The sequence below is a fragment of the Typopeltis vanoorti genome, chromosome 3, assembly GCF_054136105.1.
Source record: "Typopeltis vanoorti isolate ZY-2024b chromosome 3, IOZ_Tvanoo_1.0, whole genome shotgun sequence".
Lineage (NCBI taxonomy): Eukaryota > Metazoa > Arthropoda > Arachnida > Uropygi > Thelyphonidae > Typopeltis > Typopeltis vanoorti.
In genome coordinates, this window is record NC_143551.1 from 94,564,596 (window position 1) to 94,583,762 (window position 19,167).

The window sequence follows — 19,167 nt, forward strand, 5'->3', positions numbered from 1 at the left end:
TGGCCATTTTGTCTGTAACATTCTTGATGTATGGAAGTGTGATTGCATTCTTGAAATCTTGCTTTTGTGAGATGCTTATAGGAGGTGTGTTGAGGATTCTTTTTATTGTCTTAGGTTCATAACCATTTTTTTGAGGATCTGTGTTAAATATTGAAATTCTTCATTTCACTGTTTTTCTGTGCTGGAAATATTACAAGCTCTGCCCATCAAGATTTTAATTAAACTTATTTTTTGCGAGGGGTGGTGGTGTGAGGCCACATTAAGAAATCTTCCCTGTGTTGGTAGGTTTTCTATAGATGGAGAAGGATAATTTATTATCTTTTCATTGACTTCTATTAGGATATCAAGAAAGGGAAGTTTTTTATGTTCTTCTTGTTCCAAAGTAAATTTTATGTTGTTGTGTATATTATTCAGGTAATCTCTGAAAGCAGTTAGTTCTTCTATTGTTCCTGGCAATATGATGAAAATATCATCTATATAGCGTAGCTAAATTTTCGGTTTTTTATGACAATTGTTTAAAGCATTATTTTCAAAATGTTCCATATATCATCATCATCATCAAATTCCTGACATGTACCCTCAAGGGGTGTACAGGATATGATAGTACTACACGAAAAATTTACATCATTACTAACTTCTTATCTATAATTTTCCTCCAAATCAGTCTGTTACTTGTCAAGACTCCAACATTATCAGATCTTATATTTCTATCGTCTAAGGCACTTTGTACCGTATCAATCCACCTATATCTTGGTCTTCCACTGGGTCGTTTTCTTGCCAACCTGGCAGAGAACACTTGTTTTGCTAATCTTAAAATTAAAATTTTAAATATTATTAAAATTTTGTATTTATTGCTCAGAAAGATCTCACCAGTTTTTGTCTTTTTTTGTTTCAGTCTCCCATATTATGTCGATCTGGTACTTATCTAATTCCTCAGCCAGCTCCATTTCTTTGCGATTTAGGCTTCTTATGTTGATAGTACCGATCTTTAACTCTGGTGATGTTCAGTTGGGGTGTGCTTTCAGATTTGTTCCAGTAGCTGACTTTTCACTGTTCGCTCTGATTTCCTGGCAAAAACAACAGGGGCCTTGTTTAACCGGGCGACGCCCCAGCCGGCATGAAATTTTGTCATGTTGTACCATCATTTTGTATATTGGTTTAAGCCAATAACAATACAATTTCGTCGGCTAAATCCCAAATTGCCAGCCTGTCCTCGTTCATTTAGTATCCAGGTAGATACTCAACAGGGTGCACCATGAGACGGTGAGGATTGGACATTAGGTCAGAAGCCCTGGTCGGTTCTCCACATTCCTTTAAAGGCTATGTGGAAGTCTCCTCTCAGTTACACAGATTTGACCCTTAAGTACCCCCTAGGTTAGCTAAAGCAAGGAGGAAGCCCATAGCCAGTCCTCCTTTTTGTTCCCAAAATTTGTCTTGACACATGAAAAAAGTATTTTTTATGCAATGATTATAAAGTTATACGATGTCCGGAGGAAAAAGTCTTCAAGGAGATTCACTATTTCATTTCTGTGAACATTTGTAAGCAGGTTGATTACATCCAAACTTGCTAAGATATCTGAAGGTCCTATGCATATACCTTTTACCTTCTCAATAAAATATGCACTGTTCTTAATGAAAGATGTTTTTCCTATGTGTGGTAAAATCATGTTGGTGAGGCGATTTGCCAAATTCGAGGTCGGAAAATCTCTTCCATCCACTATCTGTCTTAAAGGAATACCTATCTTGTGTATTTTTGTTACACAATATATTCTTGGAACTAATGGGTGTTTTGATTGTAAAGTTCTTTCTAGTTCTTCAGGTTCGAATTGGGTATCTTTTTAACTAGATTGCTGGTTTTATTATGAACTCACCAGGTGGGATCTCTGTCTAAAGGTGTATAGGTATTAGAATATTCAAGAAGAGTTTTCACTTTTTTGTTATAATCCTCAGAGTTCAAAACTACCGTTCCCTTTATCAGCCTTATAAACATTATAAATATTGCATAAAAAATACTTTTTTCATGTATCAAGACAAATTTTGGGAACAAAAAGAAGGACTGGCTATGGGCTCCCTCTCCCCGGCTTTAGCTAACCTATATATGAAACATTTTGAAATTTTTCAGAAATTACTACTTTTTAATTTACATTGCTTCCTCTGGCAAAAAACAAACATCTTACATTGAAAAAAATTGTTACATAAGAAAATTTAAAGAAGCTGCAAACATGCTTAGAATTACAATGCAATGCAACAAAAACCAGGGCCTAATTCTACACCAAGTTTGGTCATTGATAAAAAATATACCCAAGTCAGACCTCGGACAATGTGAACGTGAACAACAGAACGTGACAGCATCCAGGGTGCAGCACCATGTCCTTCCAGTTCTCTTAGTTGGTGGCTTTCCTTTTTGCTTCTGCATAGCCACGTGATCCTGTCCATGATCTTATATCTTCAAGCCATGTCCTTCGTTTTTTGCCTCTTGATCCTTTTCCGATAATTTTTCCTTCTAAAACGGTTAGTATCCTCTGTCCTGCTGAACCTCTCAGTACATGTCCCGCCAATCTCATCTTTCTCTAGATAATTTCCTGTAATAAAAATCTCTGTGTTCTCATTTTCTGTAGGACATCTGTATTTGTCACATGTTCTGTCCATGAGATTTTCAGAGCTCTCCTATAGTACCACATTTCAAAGGCCATTATCTGTTGTCTTACTCTCTTCTTGAACATCTAGGTCTCACTTCCATATGTGACCTGGCCACACTAATGTTCTTATTATTTTCTTTGTCTTGATACTCACAGAACTTCTGAGCATATCTTTATTTTTCCAGAAGGCATCTTTAGCTATGGCTGTTCTAATTTTTATTTCTTTATCTTGCTTTCAATCTGCAGTAAAGTAGGTGCCTAAATATTTGTATTCTGTTGTATGTTCAATTTTCATATTGTTTATGAATATTTCTGGCTTGGAACTGTTTTGAGGTTTTCATAAATTTGGTCTTTTTTGCATTTATATCTAATCCAAATTCTTTACCTTCTTCAATTAGTAGCTGCAGTAGTAGTTTGATTAATTTGTTTCTGTTTTCTGCTATTAGAATGGTATCATCAGCATATCTAAGATTGTTGTATTTTATACCATTGATACTAATTCCTATTTTTTGTTTTTCAATCTTTTTCATTACTGTCTCACTATAGATATTAAATAGATTTGGTGAAAGGATACAACCTTGTTTAACTCCTCTTTTTATTTTCACTACAGAAGTCTCAGAGTTAAGCAGCTGCATTTTCTGTTTGGTGTAAATCATTTTTATAATTTTAAGTAAATGATTTTCTATGTCTAATTTATCTAATATATTGAACATTTTATTATGTTTTACCCAGTCAAAAGCTTTCTGAAAGTCTATGAAGCATATGTATATGTTCCTGTTTCTTTCAAGTGATCTTTCTATTAGTATTTTTAGTTCCAGAATAGCATTAATGGTTCCCATTCCTCTTCTGAAGCTTTTCTGTTGTTCACTCAATTCACCGATTAAGGCACTTTCAAGTAGTTTGTTAACAATGGTTAAAATAATTTTAGATTCATGGGATATTAGGCTCACAGTTCTGTAATCCTCACAATTTTGTGCATTATTTTTCTTTGGAATTGGAATGCAGATAGATGTCCTGAATAGATTCCACTAAATAATTATTATTGCCAGTCAAAGCTTTCAGCAGCTCAGCTGGGATATTATCACACCCAGAGGATTTATTATTATTAGGAAGATTCTTAATTATGTGTTCTATCTCCTTTCTTGTCAGTAGAGTGGTATCTGTTGTTACATTTAACTTAAGGTGTCGTGAATCATCTATTATGTTACCATTATCATCATCATACAGATCTGATAAGTACTCCATCCATCTTCCATTTATCTTTTCCTTATCAATGATTATGTTTCCATCTTTGTACATAATGTTATTAGACCGTGTGCATTTTGCTTTTCCATTAAGTTCTTTCACTTTCAGGAATGCTTCTCTGGTTTTGTTCCTATTTTGTAATTCTTCTATCTCAGTGCACTGCCTATTTATCCGGTTTTCTTTCAATCTTCTGCATAACTGTTTGATTCTTTTATCCAATGTTTTATATCTTAATCTTTCTTCTTCATTCGCTCCTCTTTTCCATATTCTTCTTTCATCGATAAGGTTGATTACTTCTTGTGTTATCCAAGGTTTTTTCTTTCTTTCTTCTTGTTTATTGATGTGGTTTTTAGCAGATGTTATGATAGCTGCTTGTAGTCTATTCCACTGAGAGAGTTCATTTTCGTTTTGCAACTGTGTAAACAGTAGTTCTCTGATCAAAAGTATCTGGACACCTACCTGAAACTATAATTAGGACTTTCTCTGTAACACAGTTTCCAGTCGTGGACATTAACACAGGGTGGGTCCACCCTTTGCTTCCATGACAGCTCTAACTCTGCCAGGAAAACTTTCTACTAGGTGTCAGAACATCTCTGGAGGAATGGCAGCCAATTCTTCCTGAAGAGCTGTAACAGAGCAGTTTGTGATGTGGTTGTTGGGGTCTGGAGTGAAATCGGCATTCTAATTCATCCCAAAGGTGTTCTATGGGATTCAGATCAGGGTTCTGGGCCAGCCAGTCCATTTCTGGAACGTTGTTGTCCACAAACCATTCCCTCACAGACCTTGCTTTATGGCAGGTAGCTTGTCATGCTGATACAGACAATAGTCATCACCAAATTGATCTTCTACCATAGACAGTATGCAACAGGTCAGAATGTCCTTGAACTCTTCTGCATTTAGATTTCCATGTAGTGTTACGAGAGTGCCAAGTCCATTCCATGAAAAACACCCCCACAATGTAATGCCACCTGCTCCAAATTTCACTACTGGCACTACACACTCTTGCAGAAATCATTCTCCAGGCATTTGCCACACCCAGATCCTCCCATCAGACTGCCTCAGTAAAGCATGATTCATCACTTCAAATCACACATTTCCAATTGTCCACTGTTCAGTGGCATTGCTCTTTACACCCAGGCAGCACTTAGCATTCACAGGAGAAATGTTTGGTTTATGGGCAGCTGCTCGACCATGGAATCCCATTCCAATTAAGTCTAAATGCACAGTCATGGTGCTGGCTGGACAGTTAGTAGCACTGCAGAACTCTCGGGTGATTGTTTCACTCTATGTCTGACAAATTCCATGAACTTCAACACTTGACAGTCCCTGTCTGTCATTAAACGCAACCTACCCAACTGTGGTTTTGTTGTGCCTTCATGTTTCCACTTCACAATCACGTCACCAACTGTTGACTTGGGAAACTTAAGGAGGGTTGAAATGTTTCTGACAGATTTCTTACTGATGTGGCAACCAATAACTAGTCCACGTTCGAAGTCACTGAGCTCCCTTGACCTATCCATTCTGCTCGTACTTCTCATCACTGAACAACACACAGCTCCATGCCTCCTTTTATACTGGTAAGTGAAATCGTAGTGACATCTAGACGTCAGTTTACGAATTACAGAGGGGTGTCCAGATACTTCTGATCAGATAGTGTAGTAATATGATGTAATATAATAATATGAAATAATATAATATAATATATATACAGTGGAACCTCGGTTGTCAAACTTAATTCGTTCCTGAAGGCTGTTCGGAAACTGAATTGTTCGAAAACTGAAACCATTTTCCCCATAAGAATTAATGTAAAATGGATTAATCCGTTCCTGAACCTCAGATGATTGTTTATTTAAACCTTTACAACAGTACTTCATGCATAAGATCATATACAAACATAATGAAAATGCATAAAATCTTACATAAAAAGAATAAACACACTAAATAGATAAAGTATAGACGAAAATTGATCGCCTCTTTATTTTTGAATTTTTGAATATTTTGAAAATTTGATCGTTGATTTTGCCATACCGAACTGCGTAGCAAAATCCGAGACACGAACACCATTTTCACGTTTGGATATGATTTCTTTTTTCATCTCTATCGTGGTGGTTCTAACAACTTTTCTTTTCGCTTTGCTGAAGAAATAATAATTTATGAAAAAAAAAACAACAAAACATAAAGAAAATCAAGAAAACTCATTGCAAATTCGAGCAGGTGTCTGCACTGTACCTATACTTTCCTGCCTTACAGCTCAGCACGCGGAGCACTTGGTTGCCATTTGTCTGTTTGGGAACCGAAATTCTGTTCGGAAACCGGGGCGTTTTTTGTTCGGAAAATACGTTCAGGAACCGAATTGTTTGAGAACAGAGGAATTCAACAACTGAGGTTCGACTGTGTATATATATTTCCCAACCCCTACACAACAGGTTGCTAAACCTATAATACACATCAGTACATGTCTAGACAAGTAGCAGAGAGAGAGAGAGAAAAAAACAGATTTTTTTTTTTTTTTTTGATGAGATGGAAATTATAGTTATTTATACTACAGATAATGGAGGAACTCATTAGACCAAACAAAAAAGTCTGTTTAGTCTAATAAGTACCTATCATGTACAGTAGCGAACAAATTAATCTGAACAAGCTGAATTTTTGTCAAGTTTTTGGTTTTTGTTTCAGTTCAGAATAATTTTGATTTTAGTTCACTACTTTGTTTGAGTGCTGCATGTTTTAACAGTCTCTATGATGTTTATTAATAGTGTAAAGAGGTTGACATTCATAGCGTTTTATTCATTTTGTGCAGCTATAAAATGGATACATCTCCATTGGTTTTGGTTTGGATACTGTTAATGCCATTTTAAAGAAGTTTAGGGAGACAGGTGGCTTTTTTTCCTGACAGAAAAGGAAAATGTGAGTGAAAAATGAAAATTACATTTACTCAAAATCGTTTACTAGTTAGGGAAAGCAAAATGAATACAAGATTGTCTGCTGTGGACTTAAATAGAGACTTGGCAGCTAGTGGGATTAATGTTTCTGACATAACAGTCCATCAAAGATTGCTGGAAGCAGGGAGGACTGCCCACAAACCGACTGTTAACAAAGGCTATACAGAAAAAGAGGCTCCAGTGGGCAAAAGCATACAAAGATTGAACTGTTGATAAGTATAAGGTCATATGAGAGCCATTTTTTTTTTGTCCAAGGAGAGCAAGCATCCCATGTTTACAAATCTGCAGCTGACCTTTCACACACCATCAACAAGCTCCTAAATACCCAGCTAAAAATATGCTCAGGGTTGTTTTACACATGACGGACCAGGATCACTTGTACCTGTTCATGGTATGATGAAAAGTGACCAATATATAAAAATATTTGAGAAAAGAATGATCTCACAGATACAGAAAGAAAAAGAACTTCCAACATCTTCCAACAGGATATCTCTCACGCCACACTTAAAAAAAAAAAAAAAAAAAAAGTGGAAGAGTTCTTCAAAAATCACAGCATCCAATTACTTCAGTGGCCAGGTATCTCTCCTGATATTAACCGAATAGAAAATTTGTAGGCCACAGTTAAAAAGAGACTTGGAAAAGTAAATTGTGACACTAAGGATGACTTAATACAATTCATTAGAAAAGTACAGTTTCTAGATGCAAAAATAAGAAAAATGTGATTTACGTTGGTAGAGTCTATGCCTAAGCGAATTAATGAACTTATTAGGAACAGATGAGTACATATAAATTATTAGGTAAAGTTGGAGTTTAATTTTTGTACTTATTTTCTTACAAAATTAAAATTTTTCTTTAAAATGTGAGTGTTTGGATTAATTTGTTAGCTACTGTATAGTATAATCTACATTCAAACCATTAATCATGTTATCTTTGGATAGATAGATAAGATGAAAGGGATAACAATGCATTTATTTTTAAAATTCAAAGTTCTGCTCCATTAAATAAGAGTTCTTTCTGTCCCATTGCAACCCTTTAAAAGAAAGCAATTATATATGACAAGCAATAACAATTTAAATCAAACACCAAAACACATTAATTGCAGCCATATTATATTACTTTTCATATGGTTTAACATATCATGCTTCAGGTAACCAACAATGAACTACACTTGGCAAACATGGCTAGATATTGACATAGATGAGTTCTGTATAACCTGTTCATGCAAATAACTCTGGAGAACCTTGTTCGCTTCTCAAGCCAAAGAGCCTGAATTAAGGCTAAAAAAACATTGATTTAAATAAGTGTGCAGAGGTAATTTGTAAGATTACCTCTGCACACTCAGAGATAATCTGTAAGATTATCTCTGAGGATTTATCCAGAGAAATTCAAGATGAGTTCAAAGTTATACAGTGCTGCATAATAGCTAGTTGATTTATATTTTTGATTTCAAATACAGATAGTTTACAGAAGCAATATTCATAAGAATCTACAATAATAAAATAATAATAACAACAACAACAGCATATATAGCAAAAACACTAACTCTATGACCAGGAATGAGAGAGAGAGAGAGAGGAAATGGCTGAAATTACAGCCAAAGCAGTTAAGGATATTAGGCCAATATATCATGCTTGCTAAATTGCATGTATTCTCTGGCTTGTTTTGAAGGAAAAAACCTTTTCACTTTGGTATGGTAAAGGTGTATATGAGAGAAAGAGAGATCATTAACCAATCTAATTGCTCTCTACTGAAGTGAATCAGGAATGTTTAAAGTTTTAAGGGTCATGTTTATGTTGTGATTTATACTGGTCACTCCTGAAATAATTTTCCTAGAAGGTCAGACAATATAAACAGACTAACAGTTACTCATTTTACAAGAAGAAATTAAGTTCAGTTTCATTATCTTACCTTCTCCAGTAAGCTCAATTCACACCTCAATCTCTGGATTGCACTGTTTAAGGATAAAAGACTAACACGACGAGCATCATCTAAAGGTAAGTTTGCAGCCACCCAAAAGGAAAATTCAGTAGGATTTTTAGGCATAGCATCTATACGTAAAGAGCGATTCCAATTTTTTAATTCCTCTTGTATCCGTTTCATCAGGAGATCCTATAACATAACAATAATATGCCTAAAATAAGTAACTGCAACAATTAACCAATTCCCCCCCCCCCATATTATTTACTTATTTGAATATCTAGAAAATCAGAAAAAATAAAATAAAATCCTTAGGTACAATTTTCATCACAACAAGTACATTTCAGACATTATTCATACCTAGTTTTTAGATCCCCATCTTTTACTTTCAACATCAGGATTTTTTTTAAATATAACTCCCCACCCACAAAAGATTGTAGACCTATGGTACTTTAGTACCATGAGTGATATTTATTTTTATTGATTTTCTTTCTATTATTTTTTGCTAATGATATTTTTTTCTATTTTTATTAATGTTTTATATATTAATTTTACAAATATAAATACAAATAAAATATTAGTATGACATTGTCTTTTTTATTTTTTTTATTTATTTATTTTTTATTTATTTATTTATTTATTTTTTTACACAGTCCGGAAACCCTGTTCTGGAGGCCAAACATAGAACTTTTCAAGCCACTTTAGGCCTCCAATAAGTGGAACAGTGGTCTTACACCAGACAATGAAGTTCATCTCCACCTAAAGATGATCACCTAACAGCAATGCCCAAGTCAGGATTCAAACCCATAACCTGTTGTGGAGTGGAGAGCAGATACACTAAACTTTTGGTCCACCAGGCTAGCATTGAATCATGCTTTAAATTAAACCATCCAACAAGCATGGTTTCTCATGATTGAAATGCAATATAATGTAAGTTATATAGATGGTCGTCCATTTGCTATATCATCATCATCAGCCATTGTCAATCCCCTGCTGGATGAAGGCCTTTCTAAGATTACTCCAAAACTGTCTGTCCATGGCTCTCCTTTCCCATGTCACTCCTGCAAATCTGATATCATCAATCCACCGTGATTTAGGTCAGCATCGCGGTCATTTTTCCTCTCATGGAATCCAATCCAGTACTTCTTTTGTCCATCGTTGATCTTGTCTTTGAGCTACATGCCCAGTCCATTCCCACTTCAGATGTTTCACTCTTTGTATGACATCAGACACTTTGGTTTGATTTCTTATCCACGTATTCCTTTTGTGATCCAGTCTTGTGATACCAAGTGTTGTTCTTAATTTTTGAATTTCCTTTGTATTTAGTGTTCATGTTTCACAGTCATATGTCAATATAGGAAGGTAATTCAATTGAATGTACTTCAATTGAATTACGTTCAATATTCCAAATGCTTTCCAGCCAAGCATTGTATGTCTTTTAATTTCGTCCATGATATTTTGTTCCATTGATATCTGTATGTGTCCTAAGTATGTGTAATGATCTACTTGTTTAATTTCATCATTACTTATTTTTATTATTTCTGGTTGGACATTGCATCGAACATAACTTGGGTCTTCTTTAGTCCAGCTGTTTTGCTAGCAATTTGGAGTTCTTGGATACGAGTCTGTAATTCACGAGCAGTTGAAGTAAAGATAACCATGTCATCTGCAAAACGTAAATGGCTTAAATATCTACCATTTATCTTCAGACCTTTCCTTTCCCAATCAAAAAGTTTGAACATTTCTTCTAGGCATGCTGTGAATAATTTCGGAGATATTGTGTCGCCCTGTCTTATACCTCTCTGTATTTCCACAGTAGAGATTTTTTTCCATTGAAATGAACTGCTGCTGTGGCATTGGTGTATGCTGATTTCATGGTCCTGACATATGGCTCCTCCACTTGTTAGTTTCGTAATGCTTTAAGTATTGCACAAGTTTTTACTGAATCAAAGGCTTTCTCATAATCAGGGGCGAATATTCCAGGTGGACGGTGCTCATTCACCGAATAGCAATATCACAGATATTATATTTTTGCATTTATTCCTATTAAAGACTCAACTAATTGTTTCCAGACTCCGTTTCATTCTTAAAAGAGCTATTAAAACATATATTGTGTTAATAGCTTGGGTGTGCATTCAAAATACATACACTTTTGAGCCCTTTGATCAGACAGATGGGGCAGCAGGTCAAATTCTTAGCATCCCAGTGGTTTTAAACTGCCCAGAAGGCTCAGCAGGGTGAGTGCTGAGACAATGGCACCTAGAAATCAGTGACTGTTGATTGGTTATTGTGTCAACCAATCCAACTGAATGTTGTCATATGTCACGAGTTGCTGCTTTTGTTTTCTGAGTTTCATCTGTTTTGCATGTGTGAAGTGTGAACTGACATGGTAGGCAAGTTTTCATATATAATATAAACAAGTTTTTCATATATAATTTTTGATTATTTTATAACCTTTTTGAGTATTTACAATGGGAAACAGTATTGAAGTCTAAGGAGGTAAGCCTCGTCCTCTTCCAAATTTTACACCTCTAAGTAATTCAAATATACCAACCAAATAAAGCATTATTTGGTTGGTATATTTGATTTATTATTTTTTTTTTCTAATATTACGTAAAACAAACACGCTGATCTCCACTCTATGAAGATTTGGTTACAATTTATTGATAAGTTAAAGTATTCAAAGTTATCCTACAATTAATTGCATTAGACCAATTAAGATGAACACTGATGTGCTATACACTCTAAAAACTTTCATGCATCGATAAAAAAAGCAATTGTATGGTCAAACTCACATGAATTTTGTAGCATGGGCTGTATAAGCCATGACAGCGCATCCAACCGAAATGGGCACGCACACCACTGATATATATACACACATCAATGAAATATAAGATATAGTCATTATCAGTAGATAGTCTGCTTAAAGTCTTTTCATTCTGGCAAGCTGACACGCTACCATGCCGAGAAACCACTTCTTTTTCATCTCTTCCAATAACTCTTTCATATTGTCTTATACATATATTTCACCTTTCGGGTCATCAGCACCAGTTAAAACAATCAATTCTTTCACCTTACTTTTTTTTCATCCTGACAACTAATATTATTAATTTTTGCACCAGATGAAAAGAAAAACGATTGTCGTGTTGTTATTTAAGTATACTCCTCTTATCATAGAATCATCATAAAAAATTTTCTCCTCACTCTTTTTTCTCTTCTCAGTACTCAAATTGCTTGACATTTTAGCAACTATTGAATCTTATTAAAATGAGATTGAATGATTGCAGAAGTCAGTGAGTAAAGGCTATTGATGTATAGGAAGAAGAGTATGGTTAGGATAATAATAATAATAATAATTGTATGATGATACACAACCGTGAGTCCCCTTTACGGGGAGGTATGGCACATTCTCAGTCCCCCCAAATTTTATCTGGGCTCCGGAACCAGCATAGCTGACAAATCAGACCTATGGCTGGGTCAGTATTCCTGACTGTAATCTGTGTATTCACTGGGCCGGTTTGCCTGCTTGCGGGATGAAAAACCTTAGATAAACTGGAGGAAAAAACCCTGCTGTCCACGCCCAAGACCGGCTAACTTGGCTATGGCTGAGGAAGATCCTTAAGCTCCTCGTGTCGTCGAGGGGAATCGAACCTAGGACACTCCTTCCCCAGTTGCAAAACGCATAGCCACTAGGCTAACCGCATGGACATAGTTAGAATAACCTAGCACTGATAGAGAAATTGATGAAAGGAAACCATCCACCATGACATGCAATAAATAACCACAAAGAAAGGTGGCAATCCAATCACAAAGAGCAGGAGGAAGACCATAAGATAGCAGCTTGATAAGAAGGCCTCGATGACAGACTTGATCATCTACCTTGGAAAACCAAAAGTAACCAAGTGAATTTTTCAAAATTTACCAAAGGAAAAATACTTGAATATTTGGATCTCTAACTTAACTTTACCATATTTGGACACTTCCATATCTGTTAGGTTAGAAATTTACCATGGAATGAAAATGGCAGAATTCATATCGATGATTCAAACCAAGGCAAGAAAACGAACTTCATGGTGAATGTAAAGGCTACTCTAGAAAATAAAGTGTATCAAAAGTTTCCAGCAAGTTAGTAAGCGTGTGCCCTGAGAAAATACACAGAAAAAAGTATGAAAGCCAGTGTAAAAGTAGCTAAACAAGAGGAAAGTAAAGCCTTTAGTAAGAATACAGAAAAGCTTAGAATGGAAGAAAGAAAGTTGGAGTATAAAGATTAACAAGTCAGGGATGGAAAAGGCAACCAACCTAGAAATTGAAAATAAAAACATTCTGGATGTATGGATAATCTTTTTTTTAAGTAACTCCCACTCACGAAGAGTTTTTCTGTAAACTTATAGCACAATCGTAACATGAGCAGACTAAGGATTTTTCTTTATTAATTTTATATATTTTTTATGGTATTTTTTAAATTGATTTTTTATACAGTCCAGAAACCCAGATATAGAGACCAAACATGGAATTTTTTTCAAGCCATTTCAGGTTTCCAATAAGCAGGCAGTGGTCTCACACCAGGTAATGAAATTCATCTCCTACCTAAACACAATCACAAACATCCATGACCATGGGATATGAGCCTGCAACCTGTTGGTTGGAGAGCAGGTATGCTAACTAGTCAACCAACCAGGCTGGCATAAATGAAATGAACAGTGACAAAACAGTGATAGAAAATATCCAAGAAGAAGAAGAAGAATGCAGTCAGGAGTACATATCAATTCAATAATTGGAGTGGAAAAAGCCAACAACATGAAATGTGAAAGGCAGCTTCAAAACATGACACCTGACCAAAAATGCTCAAATATGGAAGTTTTATAATAGCTACACTGCAAATATATATTATGGAAATATTAATATATATATATATATATATATATATATATTAGGGAAGTTCATATATTTAGAAATATATATGAACTTCCCTAAAGGTATTATTGCGAGCATAGTTGAGAATATACTAAGAAAAATCATATCAAAGAAACTTTGAGACGGGATTAAGCAGGATCAGATTTTCATTTTAAGAAAAACAGTGCAGAAATCATGGAATCTATATTTAAGTTTCTTAGAGATGGAAAGGGCATAAGACGAGGGGAGAAGCAGAAAGCTGTTCAAAACATATAGTTGTGAATATGACATTAATGAGGTGCAAGACAAAGGATGTAAGCTATCTTAACCATTATTTATCATGTACACTGATCCATTATGAAGGAACAACTGACATCAAAGAATTCAATTTAGCTCTTTGTATTGATACTCTTTAATAAATCCAGTACAAGTCTTCTGGATATTTTAACTAAATTGAAGAGGTACAGTAACAAATTTAGCATAAAAAAAGCAGTAATAAAAAGATAAAAAAAAACTATAAAAATAGGCAGGAGCATGTAAAATATCAGATGCATCTTGAATGGCAATCCTACAGAACAAGTGAAATATTGCAGTTATTTAGGCACAATTTTTAACGAAAATGAAAAATTAAATACACAAAGAAACAAATGAACATGAAAAGCCAGTATGGTGGGATGTTAGTTGAATAAGTAATATTATTATTACTACTATGGGCTACTCCATGGAGTCCTTATACTCATCGAGGGAGGCCCTAAACATCATGTCAAGAACTATTCAGCATTCACACAGTATCTAATCATACTTTGCTTTGAACTCATTCACAATCGTATTACAGCAGCCTCTGGCAACCTATTCCACTCATTCACTACTCTTCAAGCAAAAAATCTAGTCCTTACATCCCTACTAACTAAACTCTTGCTCAATTTCCAAGGATGCCCCTAGTTCTCCTACCACCGTTTCTGAAAAATTTCCTCTCTGCTAATCTTGTAAAAACTCTTCAGTAATTTATGTCTCCATCATACCACCCTTCTCTGCCTGTCACCCACAAATCTTCAACCCGTCATCATAAGGTTCATTCCATAGATCTTCACTGCCTCCTCCTCATTGCCAAGAGACTCAGGTGACCTGATTTGCATGCAGCAGTCAAGATGGGGCCATACCAAGGCTTGATAAAGAGGTATAATAACCTTCTTGTCTCTGCTCATTAGGGTATTCTTCAGTAAGTAAGTAATCCAATGAGCTGCTCTAGCCACCTTTGCAATATGTCCTCTACACTTTAACTCCTCATCCATTGACATACTCAAAATCCCTGGCTTCATGAATTTCCCTGAGTACAGTTCCATTGATGTGGTACACTGTAATCTTTCTGCACCAAAATAACCTTACGTTTTCCCAAATTAAACTGACATCCATTCTCCTTTTCCCAGACTAGCAGTCTATCCAAATCATCCTGCAAATTTTAGCATCATCTTTATTAACAATTGCTCCACCTAATTTTGTATCATCATCAAACGACTCAATACAAGAAATATAGGAAAGAATCTGAGAGGACTCAGATCCTTTCCTATAATGTTAATGTACAAAAATAGTAGTGGCCCAAGTACAAAAACCTGTGGCATGTCACTAGTTACAGGCCTTCTACTGGACTCTACTCCTGAATTAACTACTCTCTGATATCTCTCATCAACCAACCTCTTATCCACTTCAACTTTATATCCATTCCATGTGCAGTAATTCATTGATTACAATTCCATGTGGTATCCTGTAAAAGGCTTTTGCAAGGCAGTATCAATGTAAACCAATTACCTTTATCCAACTCAGCTGTCACTGTATTATAAAATGTGAGGAAGTTACTGAGGCATGACTACGCTTCACAAAACCATGTTACCCCCCACCACCCATACAGTATCCCATTTCTCTCTATCCATTCCTATATTTTGCACTTGATCAACTTCTTCCAGTACCTTGACGACTGCTGATATGCTGATCAGTCAATAATTTGCAACATCAGTCTTGGAGTCTCCTTTATGAAATGAAACTTGAGAGAGGACTTGAAAGTATTGTTAAAGGTAGCGAAAGAAAAGAGTGACAGAGTTAGAATGGTTAGTCTGTTGCCGCAGTATGACAGAGAGGAGTTTAGGAGGAGGGCCATAATTGCAAATGACATTATGCGTAGGTTATGCAGACGGTGTGGTGTGGAATTCGTGGACGTGTGGAATGAGTTTGAAGGGCAAAAGGACTTATACAAGATGGATGGCCTGCATTTGAATGGACTTGGTGTGTGGAGACTGGAAAGAGTGTTGCTGAATGAAGGGAAAATGGATGTGCAGAACCAGGGAAACTAGAACTACCAAGGAGGGGGAGGAATGGATATGCAGACATCAATGAGACAGATGAGTGTAAGAATGTATATAATGTACCCGAGCCAGCACTAAGGACAAAAAATGGGAATGGGTCATTTAGAATAACGTATCAGTATAGGGGTGGGACTAAGGGATCACTGCATTTCATGTATACTAATGCCGGGAGTATTAGGAACAAGAAGGAAGAATTTTTGACCTTGATTGGCTCTTCCTGGCCTCAGGTTATTGGCATTAGTGAAACATGGCTGACGGAAGAAGATATAGTTAGTGGGATAGAATGTGTAGGTTATAGTGTGTTTAGGAGGGACAGAGAGAATAAAATGGGGGGAAGGGTATTACTGATGATAGCTGATGAACTGCAGCCAAGGAGAATTGAAGTTGTATCGCAGGGTAGTGAAAGGAGCTCATTTGAGGCTATTTGGTGTGAGATTGAGACTGGCAGAATAAAATATACAGTTGGGCGCTGCTATAGACCAGGTGATGGAATAGATGGTGGAGATAGTATGCATAGGGAAATTGATGAAATGAGTGGAAGGAGGGTAATTATTATGGGAGATTTCAACTATGGTAACATTGATTGGAAGGAGGAGAGGACACATGTGAGGAAGGAAAAGGATTTTATTCAATTATTAAGGGATAACTATCTGAGACAGCATGTAATTTAAAATACTAGGGGTGTGAGAGTGCTTGACCTGGTAATAGCATCTGAGAATTTGACTGTAATGAATATGACCATGTTGCCACCTATTGGTGAGAGTGATCATAAGGTCTTGACCTGGGAGGTGGCTAAAGGTGTGGAATTTTCGATTAAGACAGGGTATATGTGGAATTACCGTGCTGGCAAGTATGACAAGCTTAGGAGATTGCTTGGATCAGTGCCATGGCATGTACAACTGCAAGGGCTGGACGTCGATAGAGCATGGGAAGTGGTCAAGGAGCATTTACAGGAGGTAATGGCTGATTGTATACCTAGGGTCCGAATAGTGAAACAAGTAGGGGTTAAATGGATGAATAACACCATTAAGCTTGAGCTGCAAAAAAAGAAACAACTGTGGAGGGAATTTAAAGAAAGGGGTGACCTGCAGGCACACGAACGGTATAAAGTGCAGGCCAGAAAGGTAACGAGTGTGGTAAAAAAAGCAAAAGCGGACTATGAAAGGAAACTAGCTTTGCAAGCAAAAGAGAATCCAAAACAGTTCTTTCAATATGCTGCAAGCAAGAAAAAAACTGTACACGGTAAAATGATTTTAAGGAATGACGATGGTAAGGAGGTCACTGAATCAGTCGATATAGTGGAGTTACTGAGCGCGCACTTTGCAAAAGCATATCATCCAGGTGGTGACATTGAAAAAATGAAGGAACCATTAGTTTATACGGGAATAGTGATGAATGAAGTGGAGGTGACTAGTCTATTACAGAACCTTAATGTGAATACATCTGTGGGATTGGATGGTATACCGGTACGGGTCTTGCGTGAAGCGGCTAAAGAATTATCAGTGCCCTTGACAATGTTGTTTAATCTGAGTCTCAGGTCTGGCTTAGTCCCGAAGGTGTGGAAAGAGGGGAAAATAGTTTCACTGCATAAAGGAGGATCCAAGACTACGGTTGCAAATTACCGACCGATCAGCATATCAGGAGTCGTTGTCAAGATCTTAGAGAAAGTAGTCAAGGGAAAAATACAGGAATGGTTTGATGAAAACGAGATACTGTACAGGGGACAGCATGGCTTTGTGAAGGGTAGATCATGCTTCAGTAACTTGCTCAAGTTTTATAACGAGGTGACGGCTGAACTGGATAAGGGAAATGGGTTTACAGTGATACTGCTGGACCTGGCAAAGGCATTTGACAGGATACCACATGGAATACTAATCCGTAAACTACAACATATGGGAATGGATATAGGGTTGGTGAGGTGGATAGGTGGTTGGTTGATGGAGAGATATCAAAGAGTAGTTTATTCAGGAGTAGCGTCCAAAAGACGGCCTGTGACTAGTGGTGTGCCACAGGGTTCTGTTCTTGGACCACTGCTGTTTAATTTGTTCATTAACGATATAGGGAAGGGTCTAAGTGGAACAATTCATTTGTTCGCTGATGATGCAAAGTTGGGTAGGGCAATAGTGAATGCAGAAGATGTCAAAGTCTTGCAGGATGACTTAGATAGATTGGAGTTCTGGGCTAAGGAGAATGGATGTCAATTTAATGTGACAAAATGTAAGGTTATGCATTTTGGGGTGAAAAGATTAGCAGCAGTATATCACATTGGTGGAACTGTACTCCAAGAGATTGATGAGGCCAGGGACTTGGGAGTGTTGGTGGATAGGGAGATGAAGTTTAGGGGGCACACTGCAAAAGTAGCTAAATCAGCTCATCAACTCACTTGGTTGTTGAAAAATACCTTGACGAGCAGAGACAAGCAAGTTATTGTACCTCTGTACCGAGCCTTGATAAGACCTCATCTCGACTACTGTGCCCAGATTTGGTCACCTCGGTTCCTTCTTGATGGGGAGGAGGTGGAGAGGATCCAGAGGCGAGTGACTAAGATGATAACAGGTCTATGGAATGAACCATATGAGAACAGGTTGAAGATTTGTGGGTTGCAGAAACTAGTTGATAGGCGGAGGAGGGGAGATATGATCGAGACATTCAAATTGCTAAAGGGATTCTACAGGATTAATTCAGAGGATATTTTTGAGATCAGGACTGGTGGTGGGAGAACTAGGGGACACCTATGGAAGCTGGGCAAGAGTGTGGTTAGCAGGGATGTTAGAGCTGGGTTCTTTACTTTTAGAGTGGTAAATGAGTGGAATAAGCTGCCAGAGTCTGTTGTGGGTGCTATGATGGTGAACGAGTTCAAGACAAGGTATGATAGATACTGTGAGAATGTAATCGCATAGTTGTGTGGACATGATGTTTAGGGCCTCCCTCGATGAGTCTAAGGACTCCTGGAGTCGCCCGAAATAATAATAATAATAATAATAAAAAAACTATTCCCCCCCCCCTCTTTCCACCTCCTTGGGCTAATCCAGAGCTGAGACTTAGATTAAATAATGTGGTCAAAAGCACTTCCAATTCCTTAGCATCTTCTTATAAAACTTGAGCTGATATACCATCTAATCCCACAGCTGAATTCACATCACGACTCTGTAATATGCTATGCACCCCAGTTCA

The 19,167-nt window shown here is 36.7% G+C and overlaps 1 protein-coding gene across 1 annotated transcript in view; it reads right to left on the reverse strand.

Annotated features, from left to right (window-relative positions):
* Nucleotides 1-19,167, reverse strand: part of LOC150108394 (protein cereblon-like) — a 293,909-nt gene that overhangs the window by 126,338 nt on the left and 148,404 nt on the right. Inside the window, exon 7 of the mRNA XM_090415815.1 lies at nucleotides 8,735-8,935. Within this exon, the coding sequence (XP_090271941.1) occupies nucleotides 8,735-8,935 (201 nt within the window). The remainder of the gene's footprint in view (nucleotides 1-8,734; nucleotides 8,936-19,167) is intronic.